The 18,999-nt window shown below is 47.2% G+C and overlaps 1 protein-coding gene across 10 annotated transcripts in view; it reads left to right on the top strand.

Moving 5' to 3' along the window:
* Positions 1-18,999, top strand: part of CLASRP (CLK4 associating serine/arginine rich protein) — an 893,416-nt gene that overhangs the window by 94,646 nt on the left and 779,771 nt on the right. For all 10 annotated transcript variants that reach the window (XM_086938423.1, XM_086938429.1, XM_086938425.1 and 7 more), the window contains one exon: positions 13,600-13,727. In XM_086938423.1, the coding sequence (XP_086794549.1) occupies positions 13,629-13,727 (99 nt within the window). In that variant the 5' untranslated portion in view covers positions 13,600-13,628. The remainder of the gene's footprint in view (positions 1-13,599; positions 13,728-18,999) is intronic.

The following is an 18,999-nucleotide window of genomic DNA, read 5'->3' on the forward strand; positions in this document are numbered from 1 at the left end:
AAGGAGGTGTGGGCAAAAGAGTACCACGCTCTGCTTAAAATAACTCCGGAGGGAGCCCATTGGGGCCGGCGACCTTACTGGTCTTTATCTGGCCGATGGCCGTTACAATTTCCTCCTTGGTGATTGTCTCATCTAATATCTGGGAGTCACGATCTGCCAACTTTGGAAGGTGCGAATTCTGGTTGTAGGCTGGTATCTGTTGTAGTCCTGCCAAGTCGCGTTTGGAATAGAAGTGTTCATAATAATCTGCAGATGCGTTGGCTATTGCCAACGGGGTGTCTTGCGTCTGGCCGGTGTAAGTCTGTATCTGTGCCACCCACCTGCTTCCTACTGAGCCATGCAAGTAGCCGGCCTGTTTAGTCCCCTGCATCGTATAACCGTTGGTGCATGGCTTGTAGCGTATGTTGTGCGTCCTTTTTAGACAGTGCAAAATATTCCCCTCTGAGAAGTTGCATACTATGCTGTAGCCCCGGGGTACTACATGTGCTGGCCTGTGTTCCAATTACAGTAGTTGAGATTCCAGTCCTCCAATCTGTTCTCCCTCCCTCCGTTTCTTGTATGCTATAATGTTTTGGGCTCTATCTCTCGATACCGGTTTATAGGCCTCTCATAGTGTAATGGCCGAGTCCACGGACCCCACATTCTCACTGAAGTAAAGGTCGGAGTCCACCCTAATTTCTTTGGCGACCTGCGAGTCTCTGAATTCCCACGGGTTAAGTTTCCATTCCCCTGCTGGGTGTTGCGGCCGAGTACCCACCGTAAGCCACAGTGGCGAGTTATCTGAAAGGCCTCTCGCCAAATATTCCACTTCGTATACGTCTCCCTATTCTTCCACTGGAGTCAGTATATAGTCTAGACGCGAGAAGGAGTTGTGTGCCCCTGAGTAGAAAGAGTAGGCTCTGGTTAGGAGTTCCCACCCACAGAATCTTAAAAATAGCATTCCGTATGCAGAACAGCTCAGAATAAAAAGGAATCGCAGTGAAGCAACAACCCTGGAAATTGCACAAACTAGATTCAAGTATAGAGGATATAACTCACAGGTACTTAATCAAGCACTGACCATAGTAAATACCATCAATAGAATGACATTACATCCCAGTAAAAAAAGACAGAGAAGCTAAAAGAAATAAGAATGAGACGCACATGATCACTACTTACAATGCCTACCACAGCAGGGTGAGAAACTGTCTGAGTAGGCATTGGCATTTGGTCATCCTCTGCATCGCCTGGTCCTCGCAGCTGCAGAGTCAAGGCCCCTGTCATCTTTCCTGAGGCACCGGTCACTCCCGAGTGATATAGACTCTGTCCCCTCTGCTTTCAGGTACTAGTCTTCAAGAATCCACTTTTGGATTCCTCCGAACACTTTCTCCTTTTCCAGCTGCGGCACTTTCCTGAAGTCCTCCATTGGATTTTTACTACGGTTTCCAACGCCACTTTACACCTATGCACCCGGCCTCTCTGGGATAGGTAACTTGGGTACCACGGTATACAAGGGTGGGGTGGCTCACCAACCTTCTGTCTTCCACTAGGTTTCCTCAGGGTCCACTGGGAAGGGATCGTAATCTTTAAAATTCCAGCAGTGACTTACACATAGACTTGTACGGAGCACACAATCGTGTTCACACACTCCGTAGGGTCTCTATCCACTTACCTTGGGTGGTTCTGTGGGTCCCTAGCAATTCTACGTCCTTTCGACATTTTCCTGACTCCAGTCATGGTTCTTATACCACTTTCTTAGTATATGGTTTGGTCCTCCCTCTCCCCCCTGGGGCCAACTGCGTATTAGTGCTACTTACTGTGATTCCTTTGCTAAAGTACTGTGTGCTTTGTGTCTATCTCCTTGTAGGAGATACTGTAACATACTAGATAGTGGTATATAATAGATACATATTTTTACAAATACTTTGTGTTCTTTTTCATTTAATCTATAGTATAAGATTGCATTTTGGTTAAACAAGCTGCTTTACACTCCTTCAATACTAAGCCTGAAGGCTGCTCTCCACATCTACCACTTGGGTGGCTTTCTAAGGTTGTCTGAGACCTCCTAAATCACCATAAGGCTTGTCGAGACTGCAGCAAGGTGCCCACTTACATTTGTGGACATCCTATACCAGGCCAGCTTCTCACATTGCAGCGGTTGGGATTCAAGCCTGCATTGTTTTACCAGATACATCTTTGTATTGATTAACTGAAAAATAACTAGTACTAGGCACATATAAATACAAGCTTAGAATAGTAAGTTCTACTGAGTCATAATCCAACAAGGGAAAAGACAAAAAGAAACCTTGGTGTTACTTGTGTAAGGTAAAAAAGCCATTGGACAAAAGATGCAGATTGTCCAAAAGCCAAGTAAACTACCCCTACTACCCTTAAGGCAACTGCTCCCCCTAGCACAAGTACTGGTACAAAGGATTAGTTGGGTTAAACTTGGGATCTGAGGTGTGTTCTGGCTTAATCAGAACTCCACCTCAGGCTGTTTTAGTCTGTGATGGTGGCATGGATATTGCCACCTTACTTGTCAGTCCCTGTAAACTGGGCAAGTACAGACAACATCCTTTGATTATTGGAACAGAGGCAGAAAGTACCCTCTTTTTTGCATGACTGACACCACTTTTCCTGAACTGCTCTGACTGAGTGTGTCCTGGGCTCCTGCCAAACAGGTACCCAGAGCCTATGTTCTTTCCCTAAAACTGCATTGAAACCAAAACCCAGTGTGTGTGTGTGTGTATGTATGTGTGTATGTATATGTGTATGTGTGTGTATGTATGTATGTATGTGTGTGTATATGTATATATATATATATATATATATATAATTATACACATACTTTTTTTTTTTTTGCAGGCTGCTTTTTTTGGTGCAGAACAAAGTGAATAGTTGACATGGCACACATCCCTGTGGGCCATGCCTACAACCCACTGCCCTGGCATAGATCAGCCACCCCTCTAGCTGGGTGCACTATACCAGTGGTGAGGGTACAGGTGCATGACCCCTCTACCCCTACAGTGTCTAAGCCAACTCGTAGACATTGTAAGTGCAGTAATCCCATTAAGAGCATATGGCGCTGAGTTTGTCATTCCGAACTCCACAGTACTATAATGGCTTTACTGAAAACTGGGAAGTTTGGTATCAAACTTCTCAGCACATTAAACCCACACTGATGCCAGTGTGGGATTTAATGAAAAATGCACACAAAGGGCATCTTAGACATGCCCCCTAAGAACTGACCTAACACTAGTGTCCAGGCTGAGTGGCTGCTCCCCAGCTGCCACCACCAGACATGTTTCTGGACCCCTGGGCCAGAGCTTGCTGCTCTCGGGCTCTGAAACAATGCACATCCTTGGACGAGGTGCCAAGCCTCCTCCCCCAGAATGGGCAGGGACCATGACGGGGAAGCTTTAAAGGCTTGCCACTATTCTGACCCCCCACTTTGGGTGGGAGAACCGGCAGGAAAACCAAGTGAGGAAGGGAGTTGTGCCCACCTTTGTCAACCCCACCCCTCAGGTGGGGGAGGCGAGGTGACGCACAGCTCCCCGTCCGCACCATCTTGCAGATGGTTGGAGCCAGCCAACCAGAGTGAGGCATATGCTCCTCTCCCATTGGAGGAGGGTGGCATAATAGGGGGTGTACCTACCACAATGAAGGGACTCATTGGTCCCAACTTTTATTTGCCTGTAACACCCCTAAATTTAGTATTTAGGGGCACCCCGTCACCTTGCCTCCTGAGACCGGCAACGACCAAGAAGAAAAGAAGAAGGACCGAACAGCTGTGCCGAAGCTAAGAGGAGGAGGATGCCCACGGACTTGGTCCCAGCCCTACCAGCGTGTCCCCACCGTGAACCTACAGAAGCGTAACTCCGGTGTTTCCTGAAGCCAGCAACGGATATATGATGTTACAACGCGTCCTTTTACAACGCATACCATGACCACGGATCCATTACAACGCAGGTCATGTTACAACTGATCCCTTTACAACGCAATTCACTACAACGCAGGTACTATTACAACGCAATACCATTACATCGTAAGTATAAATACAGGTAAGTAAATAAAATTAATATTTAAAGTAAATAATTATTAATGTATTATTAATTTAAATTATTTATTATTAAAAAAATAAAACATATATTAATACAATTAATTTTAATTTTTTTAATTGTAAATATATATTAAAAATAACCCTGTACCCCAAAACCCAACCCCAGCCCTAAAACCTAAAAATACCCCTGTACCCCAAAACCCAAACCCAGCCCTAAAACCTAAAAATACCCCTGTACCCCAAAACCCAAACCCAGCCCTTAAACCTAAAAATACCCCTGTACCCCAAAACCCAAACCCATCCCTGAAACCTAAAAATACCCCTGTACCCCAAAACCCAAACCCAGCCCTGAAACCTAAAAATACCCCTGTACCCCAAAACCCAAACCCAGCCCTAAAACCTAAAAATACCCCTGTACCCCGAAACCCAAACCCAGCCCTAAAACCTAAAAATACCCCTGTACCCCAAAACCCAAACCCAGCCCTTAAACCTAAAAATACCCCTGTACCCCAAAACTTAAACCCAGCCCTTAAACCTAAAAATACCCCTGTACCCAAAAACCCCCAAAAAGATAATCTTACCTATAATTATACTTACGATGTAATGGTATTGCGTTGTAATAGTACCTGCGTTGTTGTGAATAGCGTTGTAAAAGGATCCGTTGTAACATGACCTGCGTTGTAAAAAATCCGTGGTCATGGAATCCGTTGTAAAAAATCTGTGGTAACAGTTGTACACCGCCAGCAACTCAAGAATCCCGAGGACCTTCCCTGCCATCCAAAGAAAATACTTTGTCTCCTTTAAACACCGAATTTGTTCACCCACTGAAAGGGCACACAATGCCAATCCAGCACCCTTCACCCAGCTTACACCTGCACTGCGGCGGGTGCACTTTTTGTGCTAAACAGGACCAACCTGAGACCCCTATCCCCCATTGGATAACATTGGGCCTCAGCACTCTGTACCCGGGCGCCCTAGTGCTGCTGAGGGTGTACCGAGGGTGCATCCTTGACCCTGGGCGACCCCTTGTTCTAACCCCAGAAACTCAACCACAAAGACAGATTACTTACCTGGTAACCGTTAACTTCATTTCTCTCCATAGGAACCTATTGACTACTTTTCTCAGAATTTTTTTTTAAGTGCGGAGTTGATTTGTATGTAAACCTGAAAAATAACAATTGTGCAAAACTGATTTTACTTACCTTTTCTCTAGGAAATGTCCCAGTGTGATATCTAGGCATATCACACTGAGTAGAAGAAGTAACTTAAAATGAATCTAAAAAGTAACTAAAAAGTAATCTGCATAGTAATTTCAATACCTTGACTTACCTGTATTTCAAACAACTGCATTTGAACTTGCATTCACTTGTGAACACTGGGGCCACAACCCCTACATCTCTCTTCACTAAAATCCGGAAATACACCTCTAAAGAACTCCGAACTATCAACTCTCAGGTAACTCTGACCTGTGCTCATAAATACGACCCGCTTGACCTACCTACTCAATGTAGGGACTGTAAGACTCATTTCAGGTCTAAACTCCACACACACAATCAACAACTGTTTAGATCGTTCCTGTTAAATTGCAGGTCTCCTCCAAGACACTGCACAGAGAGCTATCTCTGTTAATTGACGAGAGAAAACCTGACGCTCTTTTTAACTGAGACATGGCTAACCCCTCACTCCGATCCTGAGTTGGTTCAAACCCCGGGGCAGGGATACCAAATTGTAAGACAGGACCGGGAAAATGAAAGAGGGGGTGGCTTAGCCATTATCTTTAGAGACTGTTTCACCTGTCGCTGTACCCCCAACCCCTTCCCGGAATGTGAAAGCATGTCTTTTACCCTGGAATTTTCCCCCAATATAAGTTTCTCTGGAACACTTATATATCGCCCACCGGGCACACCCAAACAGTTCTACGAATCTCTGCCCCCGCTAGTCGCTGATTTGGCCCTATCACCCTCTAACTTCACGCTATTGGGTGATCTCAATATACACTTTGATGACCCTAATAACTCCACCGCCAATAAACTAATCGGGGATTTCTCCGCTTTGCAGCTGCTTCAGCTGGTCTCATCACCTACGCACACGAAAGGTCACTTGCTGGATGCAGTTTTCAGCAACTGTCCGAATTTGAAGGCATGCTCCCCTATAGCACTTCCTTGGACAGACCATGCTTTAGTCCCGCTGCTATGGACAACTGAGAAATCTATACCCCTCACACCTATAGTCCAAGAAACACGAAATTGGTCTAAAATCCCGCTGGCCCAGTGGACCCAGGAGTTACAAAAATCAACTCCCTTAGTCGGTCAGACTCCTTCGCAGGCCAATGAAACATTTAATGAATGGATATATAATTCTCTAAATGCCACGCTCCCCTTGAAGAAAACTGTTTTCAAAAGATCCAGAATCTCAGCTCCCTGGTACTCTAATGAACTACGGGAGAAAAAGCGCTATTGTAAGAGACTGGAACGTAAATGGCGACTAGGATATGCTGAAGCAGACAAAATTATCTATAGAGAGGCCATTAGGGCGTATAAAAAAGACATAAAAAGTGCGCAATCCCTATATTATTCAAACCAGATCGCAGAGGCCAGCTCCAGCTCGAAAGAGATCTACAAAATAATAAAAGCCTTACCACCCTCCCCACACCTCCTCTTACAAATGAGAATCCTCAGCTCCGTTGTGAAGATCTGGCCAACTTCTTTTCCCAGAAAATAAATCTCATCTACTCCTCCTTTCCATCCTCAGAACAGACTACTTTGACCAAAGCATCTTTATGCCCCCCTCAAGAAAATACATCTAACTGCCCTCCGGTGTTGGCGGAATTCCCCCAGTTAGAGGTGGATCACCTTACCTCCCTCATGCATCCAGTAAAGTCAGGCTCCCCTAGAGACCCAGCACCCCCACATGTTCTAGTCTCTGCTATACAGATCATCCTTCCCACACTGCTCGGAGTACTCAACACCTCGATCTCTACCAGCACAGTCCCAGTAGCGTGGAAACAGGCTATGGTGAGGGCTCTTGTCAAAAAACCTAACCTGGACACCAAGAATCTCAACAACTTCCGCCCGATCTCCTTGTTGCCTTGGGCAGCCAAAATCTTGGAGAAATATATAAACAGCTTACTAACAACTTTTCTCGAGCAAAACCAACTGCTCGATCCCTCCCAGACTGGCTTCCGCCCCAAGCATGGGACCGAGACGGCACTGCTGGCAGTCACAGAGGAGTCCAGGAGAATCTTGGATCGGGGAGGATCGGTGGCAGTCATCCTCCTAGATCTGAGCGCTGCATTCGATACCGTTAACCACGGTATCCTTTTGCAGCGTCTCCTGGACACCGGAATATCTGACAGAGCTCTAGAGTGGTTCAGGTCCTACCTGAGTGACAGATCTTTCCAGGTGTATGAGGGCAATGTCACCTCCTCTAGCAAGCCTCTGGGATGCGGAGTCCCGCAGGGATCATCATTGAGCCCGACGCTATTTAACGTCTACATGAGGCCACTGGCTGAGATCGTCCGTCCGTATGGTATTAAGATCGTTACTTACGCGGACGATACTCAGCTGGTGGTCTCTTTGGCACAGGCAGGGGGATCTTCGGCAAGTGTAGATCTTGCTGGTTGCCTGGAGATGGTCAAGAGCTGGATGACCAAGTCTTGTCTCAAACTTAATGGAGACAAGACCGAGCTCATGCTCTTGGGTCACACTGCACCATCTTCCATAGACACTCTTTGGCCATCCAGTTTAGGTCCTGCCCCTGTTCCCAAAGACACCATTAAGAGCCTCGGTGTATGGCTCGATAGGTCCCTGTCATTCGATCAACAGGCAATAAAACTTTCTGCCATTTGTTTCGGCATCCTGAGAGTATTCAGGAAGATCTTAGCTTTACTCCCCTTTGAAGCAAGACAAACCGTGGTTCTGGGCCTGATCCAATCACGGCTGGACTATGGAAACGCATTATATCTCGGAGCTCCTGACTTTACTTTGCGCAAATTGCAACTGATACAGAACTGCGCAGCACGAACGCTTTTACAAATCCCCCGCAGATCCTCAGTAAAGTCCGGTCTAAGGAAACTGCACTGGCTTCCCGTAAGGGAAAGAGTAAAGTTCAAATCACTTTGCATTGCACACCAGGCCTTCTGGTCTTTAGGTCCGGCAATTAATCTCCCTCTCATCACACCCTATCTTCCCACCAGACAGCTCCGCTCTACCTCTGCAAATCTAGCCATTGTGCCGCAAATAAAGAAATCAAGATCTGGAGGCCGCTCCTTCTCTTATAATATCGCCAAGCTGTGGAATGCCCTTCCCCAGCATCTAAGATCTAACCCCGACATCCTCTCCTTCCGTAAACAGCTGAAAACGCTCTTGTTCACCACGTAAATAGTGGAGCTGACACTTCCTTTTCCTGTTATTAGCTTTCAGCTGGTATTCTTAGCGCTTGGACGCCTCAGGGCAGCTATGTGCGCTCTAGAAATCTAAATTCACTCACTCAATATTTTGCAAAGTATTTATTTCACTTACCTGTGCCAGGCTTGGCTTGGGTTCAAGAAATGAAATAACTTAAGAACACAGAGAGTCCGCCTCCCCCCGTTTCGATCCGAGGCCACCGGTCATCTGCGGTGTACCGCAAGGATCATCACTCAGCCCCACCCTCTTCAACGTCTACATGAGACCCCTTGCGGCCATCGCACGCCAACACAACCTCAACATCATCTCCTACGCCGACGATACCCAACTGATCCTCTCCCTCATCAGTGACCCCGCCACCGCCAGAACTAGCCTACATGAAGGGATGAAAGACGTCGCCGAGTGGATGAAGAACAGCCGCCTGAAACTGAACTCAGACAAGACGGAAGTCCTCATCCTGGGACTATCGCCCTCCGCCTGGGACGACTCCTGGTGGCCCCCGGCAGCGCACCCAAGCCAATAGACCACACACGCAACCTGGGCTTCATCCTGGACTCCTCCCTCTCGATGACCAGACAAGTCAACGCCGTCGCCTCATCATGCTTCAACACCCTACGCACGCTCCGTAAGATCTTCCGATGGATCCCGACCGAATCCAGGAAGACGGTCACCCAGGCACTCGTCACAAGCCGACTGGACTACGGAAACACCCTCTACGCCGGAACCACAACCAAGCTACAGAAAAGACCCCAACGCATCCAGAACGCCTCTGCCCGACTCATCCTGGACATGCCCCGACGCAGCCACATCTCCGGACACCTGAGGGACCTGCACTGGCTCCCCGTCAGCAAGAGAATCACGTTCAGACTCCTCACCCACGCACACAAGTCCCTCCACTGCCTGGGCCTCAAGTACCTCAACGACCGCTTGACCTTCTACACGCCCACCCGCCAGCTACGTTCGACAAGCCTCGCCCTCGCCGCCGTACCACGCATCCGAAGAGCCACCGCCGGAGGAAGATCCTTTTCCTACCTGGCGGCCAAGACATGGAACTCCCTCCCCACCCACCTCCGGCTGACCCAGGACCATCTCGCCTTCAGGAGACAACTCAAGACTTGGCTGTTCGAGCAATAGCAGACCCCCCTTCCCCCAAGCGCCTTGAGACCCTCCGGGTGAGTAGTGCGCTATACAAATGCTATGATTGATTTACACAAACAAAATTGGTCTTAGTTCAGTCTTTGGGTGTTTGTTGGGCAAGTGACTAATGCAAACAATGTCAGAACTGACAATTCCTTGGCAGTTTTTAATTTCAGCTGGGGAGGGATAACTGGCCCTAAAAAGGTTGTGGTAAGTTCAGACCTACCAGTAGATTGTTTGTTGGGCAATGAATTGGAGACTTCAGCCTGGGCTGAAGTTGAATTTATGACTCATGCAACAATGTTGGGCATCTCTGCAGATGTGTTTGCTGTGACTAGGTCAAAGCCAAACTGACATCCACTGAACAGGCCCTGAATCCTATGGACCAGGTGCCTTCCAGAGAAGAAGCAGGAGGGGGTAAGGCTACGTCTTCCCCCGACTCAGAGTGAGGATCAGTCTCTTGAGGTAGATGATCTCAGTCCCTGTAAAGAACTGTCCCAGATGAGCTTGACCCTGATCAGGTTGAGTTATTGGGAACAGGGGGCCCTTCCAGGGCAGACTTGAGTTTAGAGCAGCAAACCTGCCCTTCTCTTGAACCCCTCAGACAGAAAGCTGCTGCTGAGGCTACTGGAAATGTCAGTGGGTCCCACATGATCTACTGGGATGAGGGACTCATTTATTCAGAGGGTAGAGACCCCAATTCTTGTGCTACCAAGATGCTGGTTATACCTCTGAAGTTTATGTGCTTCCTACTCACCCTAGCACGGGACGTTCCCCTGGCAGGACACCTGGCCTCACATGTCTGAAGACACCAAGGAGTTTTGTCGCTCCTGTGCCACTCCCAAGCCAGTGGTAAGGCAGGTGGCACCACAAAGGCCACCCTAATGCTACTTCCAGTGGTGGGGGCTCCTTAGAGAGGGTTGGGATTGACATCATTGGTCCTGTGAACCCTCCTACAGCCTCTTAGCACAGTTATATTCTAGTGGTGGAGGACCATGCCACCAGCTACCCAGAAGCCATTTCCCTTAGGACCTCTACAGCTCCTGTGGTGACAAGGGTCCTTTTGGGTATTTTTTCCAGGGTGGGCGTCCCAAAGAGGTTCTAACTGACAGAGGTACAAACTTCATGTCCAGTTATATTACTGCAATGTGGAAGGAGTGTGGGGAAAATTACTGATTCGCCATCCTCAATGCAATGGGTTAGTTGAGAGATTCAACAAAACCCTCAAGGGCATGATCATGGGTCTCCCAGAAAAGCTTAGGCATGAATGGGGTTTCCTTCTGCCCTGCCTTCTCTTTGCCTACAGAGAAGTCTCTCAGAAGGGGGTTGGCTACAGCTCTTTCGAGCTTCGGTTTGGGCATCCAGTTAGGGGTCCCTTGTGTTTGGTGAAGGAGGGATGGGAGTTACCTCGCAAACCTCCCAAACAAGACATAGTGACCTATGTACTTGGTCTCCGCTCCAAGATGGCTGCGTATGAAGAAGGCAAGTAAAAACCTGGAGGCCAGCCAAGAATGGCAAGAAGGTTGGCATGACCAAAAACTGTCCTGACTGTTTGCCTGCCAGGCGAGAAAGTGTTGGTGTTGGAGTCTGTGGCCCCAGCAGCTCTCCAAGATAAATGGAGTTGACCCCACACTATCATTGAGCAAAAAGGTGATGTCACCTATCTGGTGGACCTTGCCACTCCCAGGAGCCCCCACTGGGTGCTCCATGTGAACAGGCTCAAAACATTGTAGACAGGGCTGACATGGGCTTGCTCATAGCAAATGGTGAGGGACAGGAGGAAGAGAGTGACCCTCTCCCTGAACTCCTCTCACAAAACTCTAATGATGGGTCAGTTGATGGTGTAGCCTTGGCATGCAGTTGTACTGACCAACAGCAGATTAATTGCAGAAAGGTCCTCAATCAATATAGGTATATATTTTTTGGACACCCAGGCAAACCACCTGGTGTACCAATGAAGTGGACACAGGGGATAATCTTCCTGTCAAGAATAAAGTCTACAGGCAGCCTGACATTGTCAGAGATTTCATAAGGACAAGGTACAAAAGATGCTGGAGTTGGGAGTAATGACGTTGCCTTTTATTTATGTTTTAAAACCCAAAACATAGATAAGGGGCATTGTCATTTACTATGCCAATAGCTCAAACTTGTGTGGATGCGAGACCTATTGCATTGAAAATGCTTTTTTTATTATACCATGGGACTCCCACCTCGACGACGTGGAAAGATTTAAGAATTTGAATCTATCAAAGATGCCAATACTGGAAAACTACATGTACAGGTAAGTAACTTATTTTCTTATGTTGAGACTGAGTTGCCTGTAGATAGTTAATAGCATGGTTGATGTTTTAGATCTTGAAATTCGAGTTTCGATGAGAAATACTGAATTGGAGAGTTTTAAAAAAAAATTGTCCACTGTTAAATCACGTGCATCATTTCTGTGCAGATGATTTTTTAAGTTGCATACCATTTTTGTTGTTTTAAGTTCTCCACATTTAAGAGCTGGCAGTGTCCAAACAATGTTTGATATGATATTAACCTTGATTTCTCTACTAATTAAGAAGCAACATGGACGTACAATCTAAATATTGAAGTTAGTGAGAATGAATAGTGCAGCTGTGTGTTGTGATCCAAAAAGGGGTTTCCCCACTGTTCTGTCCAGATGTGACTTAGGTAAATTTGATAGCCTCTAAAAACGTTGGAGGCATTAAACTATACTATTGGACAACTTTTATGGTTTGGTGACAGAGTTGATATCTTTTTGGTAGCGCTATTTAAAAGAATTAACATGGGGTTTTGACAAATGCTTACAGTGGTCATTCTTAAGACACACTCTGCTCTTTTAGACCAGGCCTGCGGTAGTTCCAGTGAAGGTACTGGACTTTGCCTGAAGTGCCAAGTATTTGAAGCAACGCACTTGCAAGTTTTTCTTTTTTTTTAATAACAAGCTTGCAAACCCTGAGCTTGTGTTCAATAAAAACAAAATAGCAATGGCCCTGATGCACAGGAAGTTTTCTCGATGTGTGTGGGAAATGTGCTCTTGGGTAAGGCAAAAAAAGAAAGATGACTCTGCCTTAGATATGGCGAAGTGAACGCTACTGATACCCTATTACCCAGTGGTGGTGATCCATCAGGTCATGGATTTAAGTCTGCGATGCCAGCAGAGGCTGTGCCAGCACTCGAAGCAAAGACAAAGAGATGATGGGTGGAGTGCTAAAACTTTTCAGACACTCGCCTCCAGTCATAGATCTGGGTTGAAGCCATCATCGTTCTTTATCTCACTTCGCCACCCCAGTTCAGACCCAGCTGTATGCAAATCAGTCTTTACCCTGTGCCTCATGGAAACAATCCAGCCCAAACTTCCAAGCCAGGTCTTCCCTGGACCGGAAACAAGCATCCTGGGACTGGTTTCGGGGTAACACCTTCCAGTGCTCACCCAACTCTAAGCTGAATACAGGAACCATGGTGTGGTGTTCTCAATGACCCCATCTGACTTCATGTTGGGTGTCCCAAAATGATATGACATCTTATACAGAGGCCGAACGGCAGAATAAAAAGATATTTCACCATAAAACATAGGTGACACTAGCCCGCAGAGCCTGAAGGTAATGAAGCCACAACCTTTTTCTTCTAAAAAAGAAAGTGAGTTTGGTGTAACTGTCATTATAATTAATTTGATTTCTCTGGTAAAATTCCTGATTTTTTTCCTGAGGACAGTGTGCTAATTGCCAATAGACTGCAGACCAAGTTTAGAACTTGCATGATGTTCCATCACAGAAGTGGAGAATAATAAACACTATACATTTTATTACCGCTGGTATTGTTTTGCTTATGTTGACTAAAGGTCGTTTTTAGTTTTTCTTCACTACTGTTTGAGTATAAAAGCTTTTGATTTCTTTCACGTTTGTTTGCTCTTTTTCCAGTCAATACTTTTGCTGCAAGATTTTGTTTATCAGTTAAAGAATGCTGTTTAAGTCCCCAATCACTCAGAACATGTCCTCCTTGTCACCTGAACAGGTTGGTGAAAAAAAGCCAAGACAAACAGGATGTGGCACGAAGCTCGAAAGCATGAGCGAAAGCTCCGAGGGATGATGGTGGATTACAAGAAAAGAGCAGAGCGTCGCAGAGAATACTATGAAAAAATTGTGAGTTTGCATGCTGGCCAACTCTTAACAATGTTTTATCTCAAAGACTGATTAACTTGCAGTGATTAAAATTAACTACTTTAATTCCATTGTTTCTGCTGAGAAAATTACTCTTGATCCTCCTCGATTACAGAGCAAGTGAAATCTATAAAATAGAAATACTTTATCTCTACCACTCTAGAAAGTTTTCATATCCCACTTCTTTGAATCTTTCTAATTAATTTCACTTATGTTGCTGATATGAAGCTCAAAATATGGTCCTTGCAATGTCGCATGTATACAGACCAAGATTGGAAAATAGCCCTTTTCATTGGAATTCAAGCAGTGCATATTTAATCTCTGCAGTGTCTCCTCTCTTCTGTGCGTATTCAAGTTTAACAGTTGGTATGTCTTTAATGTTGGACAGATATTCAGTCAGTTGTGAGATTGCTTGCTTGACTATCGAGAAATGTAAAGCTGTAGTTTGTAAAATCTCTAGCAAATGACTTGAGCTGCTATTTTAACCCCTTTCATGCGGCACCAATTTTCGCACTGTGCGGGGATTGTACTAAGTGGGCCTGATTCGGACAGCCGGGGGCCGTACTACGCACACGCCCACCATGACGCTTGACTGCTTTTGGCCGTCACGAGCATGCAAGGGGTAAATGATAAAAACAGGTTTTGTTGCGCTAACTGATTAAACCTCCTACACATCGGATGGTCCCTAAGCACAGTGTTGAGGCTTGACACATTTGATAAAGAATGCTTTACAGCTCCTTAACTCCAGATAGGACATGGCCTAGAGGTGTTTTTGATACTTTAGGCACTCATCTTACACTTGCAAAATATTCCATAACTGCAGTCTACTCCAGAAAGAGCTGGCTTCTCTGGGTACAGTTTCTGAACATTCAAATGCATTGATGAGTTTAACACGGGTAGTATTGCCCGTCAACACTGAGGTTGTGTAAATGCATCTAAACGTACTAATGGACGATCCATTGTGATCTGAACATATAAATAGGTAAAAGTGTAATGACTGAATGACAATCTTCTATATGCCTAAAAAGGCTTATTCTTACTACACATGCATTGCAGAATGACATTTTAAAGGACTCCTGTAGGTAGGTAGGTAGGTATATATATATATATATATATATATATATATATATATATATATATATATATATATATATATATATATATATATATATATATATATATATATATATATATATACACACATTTACATGGTAGGAAACATTGAAAATACAGTCTAAAAATGCATATATGACATTGTAGTATGTACTAGCTGTAATTAGAAATCTTTAGTGTGACAACAGATCATCTTTTTTGGCTAATATGAACTTGCAGAATAGTAAATATTACCTGCTCATATTCTGCTGGGTTTGAGTTTACAGTATGTTATCAGTCATATCTGAAAGAGATAAGTTAGTGATACTTCCTTACCTTAGAATATTCCCCAGGTGTCAGACTGGATCCGAACGTTTTTCTGCTTAGCAGTACCCCTGTGCCTCGGTAGGTGGTTATGTGCGGCTCCGCGCCCGTCACTGGCATCGTTGGCGCCGGAAGGACGTCACGGAGACTACTTGGGCGCCACCCATGCCCGCTGATGTCAGTTTTCTTTTTCGGCGCCAAAAGCACAGATCCAGATTGAGCATGTACCGCGGTAATTTTTTTACCAATTTTTTGAGAATTTTGTCTCCTTCTCTTGTCTCCTGGTGCACGTAGGGATGCCTGGCCTAAAGTCTTGTGGGTTGTGCCGCCCTAATATGTCGGTGGCGGACCCCCATGATGTCTGCCTCTACTGCCTGTAGACCGACAATGACTCCCGGGACAGTCGCGACTGCCGTGCCATGGCCCCGAAGGCCTTGCGGGAGCGGCGCCGGAAGTTGCTGGAGGTCTGGCACTCCTCTCAATGCCGCTCTGGGTCAAAGGGCCGTTCGCGGGACCGCTCGCGGGACTGAAGCCGTCGCTCTTCGGGCTCTAAGTCGTCACCTTCAGATTCTGGTAAGCGACGCCATAAGAAGTCGAAGAAGGGTGTTCGCTCTCCCACGTCCCCCCGTTGCTCCTCGGAGGCGGACGAGGGAGACAGGGGCTCTGCCCCTGAGTCCCGCGGCCTATCCGCTATACCCTGGTCCCTGGACTCCCGAACAGATGCAAGACTTTCTTGCTGCTATGGACCGCCTGTGTAGACTTTGGGCTCCTGCCTGCGGGCCCGCGGTCCCGTGTCCAGATCCTGTTGGCCCGGCGGCACCGCCTCTGGCGCCGGCCCCAGAGCCACTGGATACAGTGCCCTCTGGGCCGGCCCCGGCACCACAAGGTGCAGCACCGCTGGCTCCGGCGCTGCCCTTGGCTCTGGCCCCAGTGCCGCCCCTGGTTCTGCCATAGGCACCGCCCTGGGTGCCATTTATCCCTCCCCTGCCCCGGTTCTTGGACCATTTCGTTCCGACCTGGGATCCACATTGGGATGCGGCTCCCGTTCGGCCCGGCCAGTGCTGCTCCCAGCGCCGCTGGCCCCCTCTCCGGCCCTGCCGCTGCGGCCGGCTCCTTCTACTCCAGAGCCGGATGAGGACTGGGACGGCTCAGAGGACCCACTTGCGCGGCAGTGTGACTCCGAGCAGGATTGGGTGGATGACCTTCAAGATGCGGGTGAACTTGATGTCTCTTCTAACCCGGGTTTGCCTCCCTTCCGCCTACTATGGATGAGGGCGCTTCCTACACTATGGTGCTGCGTTGAGCTGCGGAGGCTCTCCATCTCGACCTCCCTACGGTGACCCTTAAGACCAGCCTCCTTACGGAGGTGCTCCAGGCGGCATCTGTGTCCTCGGAATAGCTGCTCCATTTCAATGAGGCCCTTACCGAAGTCCTCTTGGGCACTTGGTTGCGGCCGGCCTTGGAGGCACCGGTGGATAAGAACGTCGCTTGGCGTCTGTGAGAAAGTGCCATCTTTCTTGCATTGGTATGCCCCCTCATTTTGCTGAATTGCTGATGTGCTTTGACTGAGTGTGCCCTGGGCTCCTGCCAACCAGGTGCCCAGGGCCTGTGTTCCTTCCCTAAACCGGTGTTGAAACTAAAACCCAATTGGCATCTCGGGCCACCTGTCAGCCCCTAGTAAATGGTATCCAGGGCATGGTGACCAAAGAAGACCCCTAATGGCTGCAGCCCTTATTGTGCCACCCTTAGGGGCCTTGTACCCTGACACCCACACACTGCCTTTGCAGACTGAGTGTCTAAGTACAGAACTAACCAAAAAATCGACATGGCAAACATCCCTGTGTGCCATGCCCACAAAACCCACTGCCCTGGCATACATCAGCCACCCCTCTAGCTGGGTGCCCTATGCCAGTGGTGTGGGCACAGGTGCATAAGCCCTGTGCCTCTACAGTATCCAGGGCCATTCCTGGGCACTGTAAGTGCAGTGATGCCATTAAGAGTATATGGTGCTGGGAGGTTGTCATTACGAACTCTACAGCCCCATAATGGCTACACTGAAGACTGTCAAGTTTGATATCAAACTTCTCAGCACATTAAACCCGCACTAATGCCAGTGTGGGATTTAATGTACAATGCTCCAGAGGGCATCTTAGAGATGCCCCCTGAAGCCTAACCTACAATTCAAGTCTGGTCTGAGAGGCTGCCTAGGCTGCCACACAGCAGACATGTTGCTGGACCCCTGGGTGGAGAGCCCCTGCTCTTCTGGGCCTGCAACAGTGCACATCCTTGGCGAGGTGCTAGGTCTCCTCCCCCAGGATGGGCAGGGGGAAGCTTCAAAGGCTGCCACCTTTTGTGAGCTTCTCCAGACCACTTGCTGTACTCCACAACTGGCCCCCACCAATTCTGACCCCCTCTCTGGCGGAAAGACTGTCAGGAAACCCTATGTCAGGAAGGGGGGTGTGCCAGCATGTGCCAACCCCACCCCCTCAGGTGGGAGAGGCGAGGTGAAGCACGACCCCGGGCTCCGGCCATCTTGAAGATGGGACGCCCTGCCCAATCACAGCTAGGCTCCTGCCCCCCTCCCAGAGGAGAGGAGCAGATTAGGGGGTGTACCCATCCCAGGACAGGGCCCTATTGGTCCCTACCCTACCTGTAACTCCCCTAAACTTTGTATTTAGGGGCACCCTGAACCTTCCTTACACAGATCCCGTTTTGAAAAACAAGAAGCAGAACAAGAAGGAAGACCTGCCGTGCAGTTGCTAACAAAAGGACACAAAAAATCACAAAAGGGGAGGTAGAGTACTGATCCATTCAGTCTCCTAGGATAATCAAAAAAATCAATTGGGAAGGATCACTGGTCCTGCATAACCAAGGGTATGCAGGTCGATTCGTGGTGTCTCACAAAGATAAAAGGCCCTCATGCACGTGTTTTTGGTAATGATTCGTAGCGGTATATTTTGTCTCCCCGCTTAGTAACACGTGTGTGCATAATCATTGGGTCAGTTGTTATGCAACCTCCACCCGGAGGATTTACCCATGGTTAAAAACAGTAGTGATCGTGAATCGGTGACGTGAGAAAAAAATTATTTAAAAAAATTATTAAAAAAACCCGTACAGCCAGTGGTCGAAAATTTATTAGCTCTGGATTCGGGTAATAATGGTCATCAAATAGGCGTGTTGCTCTAGAAAATTAAGGATTTCAGGCACACTGATAAGTGCATTTTAAAATGGTCGACATGTTTCAGCCTAAGTTGCCTATGTAGGTCGTGTGGCTTTCTTCAGGACCAGTGTGAGGTGAACAAGTGAGGTGAAAAATGGATTCTGACCTGATTTAGGTAGTCCACTGTAACTTTGTACCTGTTGTCAGAAGGTTAAGAACATACATAGTGGGATAGGGGGAGGGGTCAAGGACACATAATGAGACACACAAAGACATACCAGAAATAGACATATTGTTAGTCAATTCTAGGTTCTAAACATCTTTAAAATGGCAATACTTTAGCTCAGATACATGCTCCAAAAAAGTGTCAACTCACACAGTCCCATGCCGTGAGTGGAAAATCCATGCATGACTATTTGGTGAGGTTCTTTTGACATATATGGCAAAGTTAACTCATTGCGGCCGGAGGTAGGTCTTGTTAGGAGCCGCGTCTTTAAACAGTGATTTGTGTAGTTTATAGAGAAGTGAGACGTAATGTAGTGCTCTCATCAATGGTAAATTGCAGGATGCCCCATGGTGTTTTTGGTGCGATACATGCTGGTATTGTGTGGTCTAGGGGCCGTTAGCGACGGATGTACTTATTCCTATCAGTCAGGAAACAATTGTAATTAAGCTGCA

This window comes from Lissotriton vulgaris, chromosome 9, assembly GCF_964263255.1.
Source record: "Lissotriton vulgaris chromosome 9, aLisVul1.2, whole genome shotgun sequence".
In the NCBI taxonomy this organism is placed as follows: Eukaryota; Metazoa; Chordata; class Amphibia; order Caudata; family Salamandridae; genus Lissotriton; species Lissotriton vulgaris.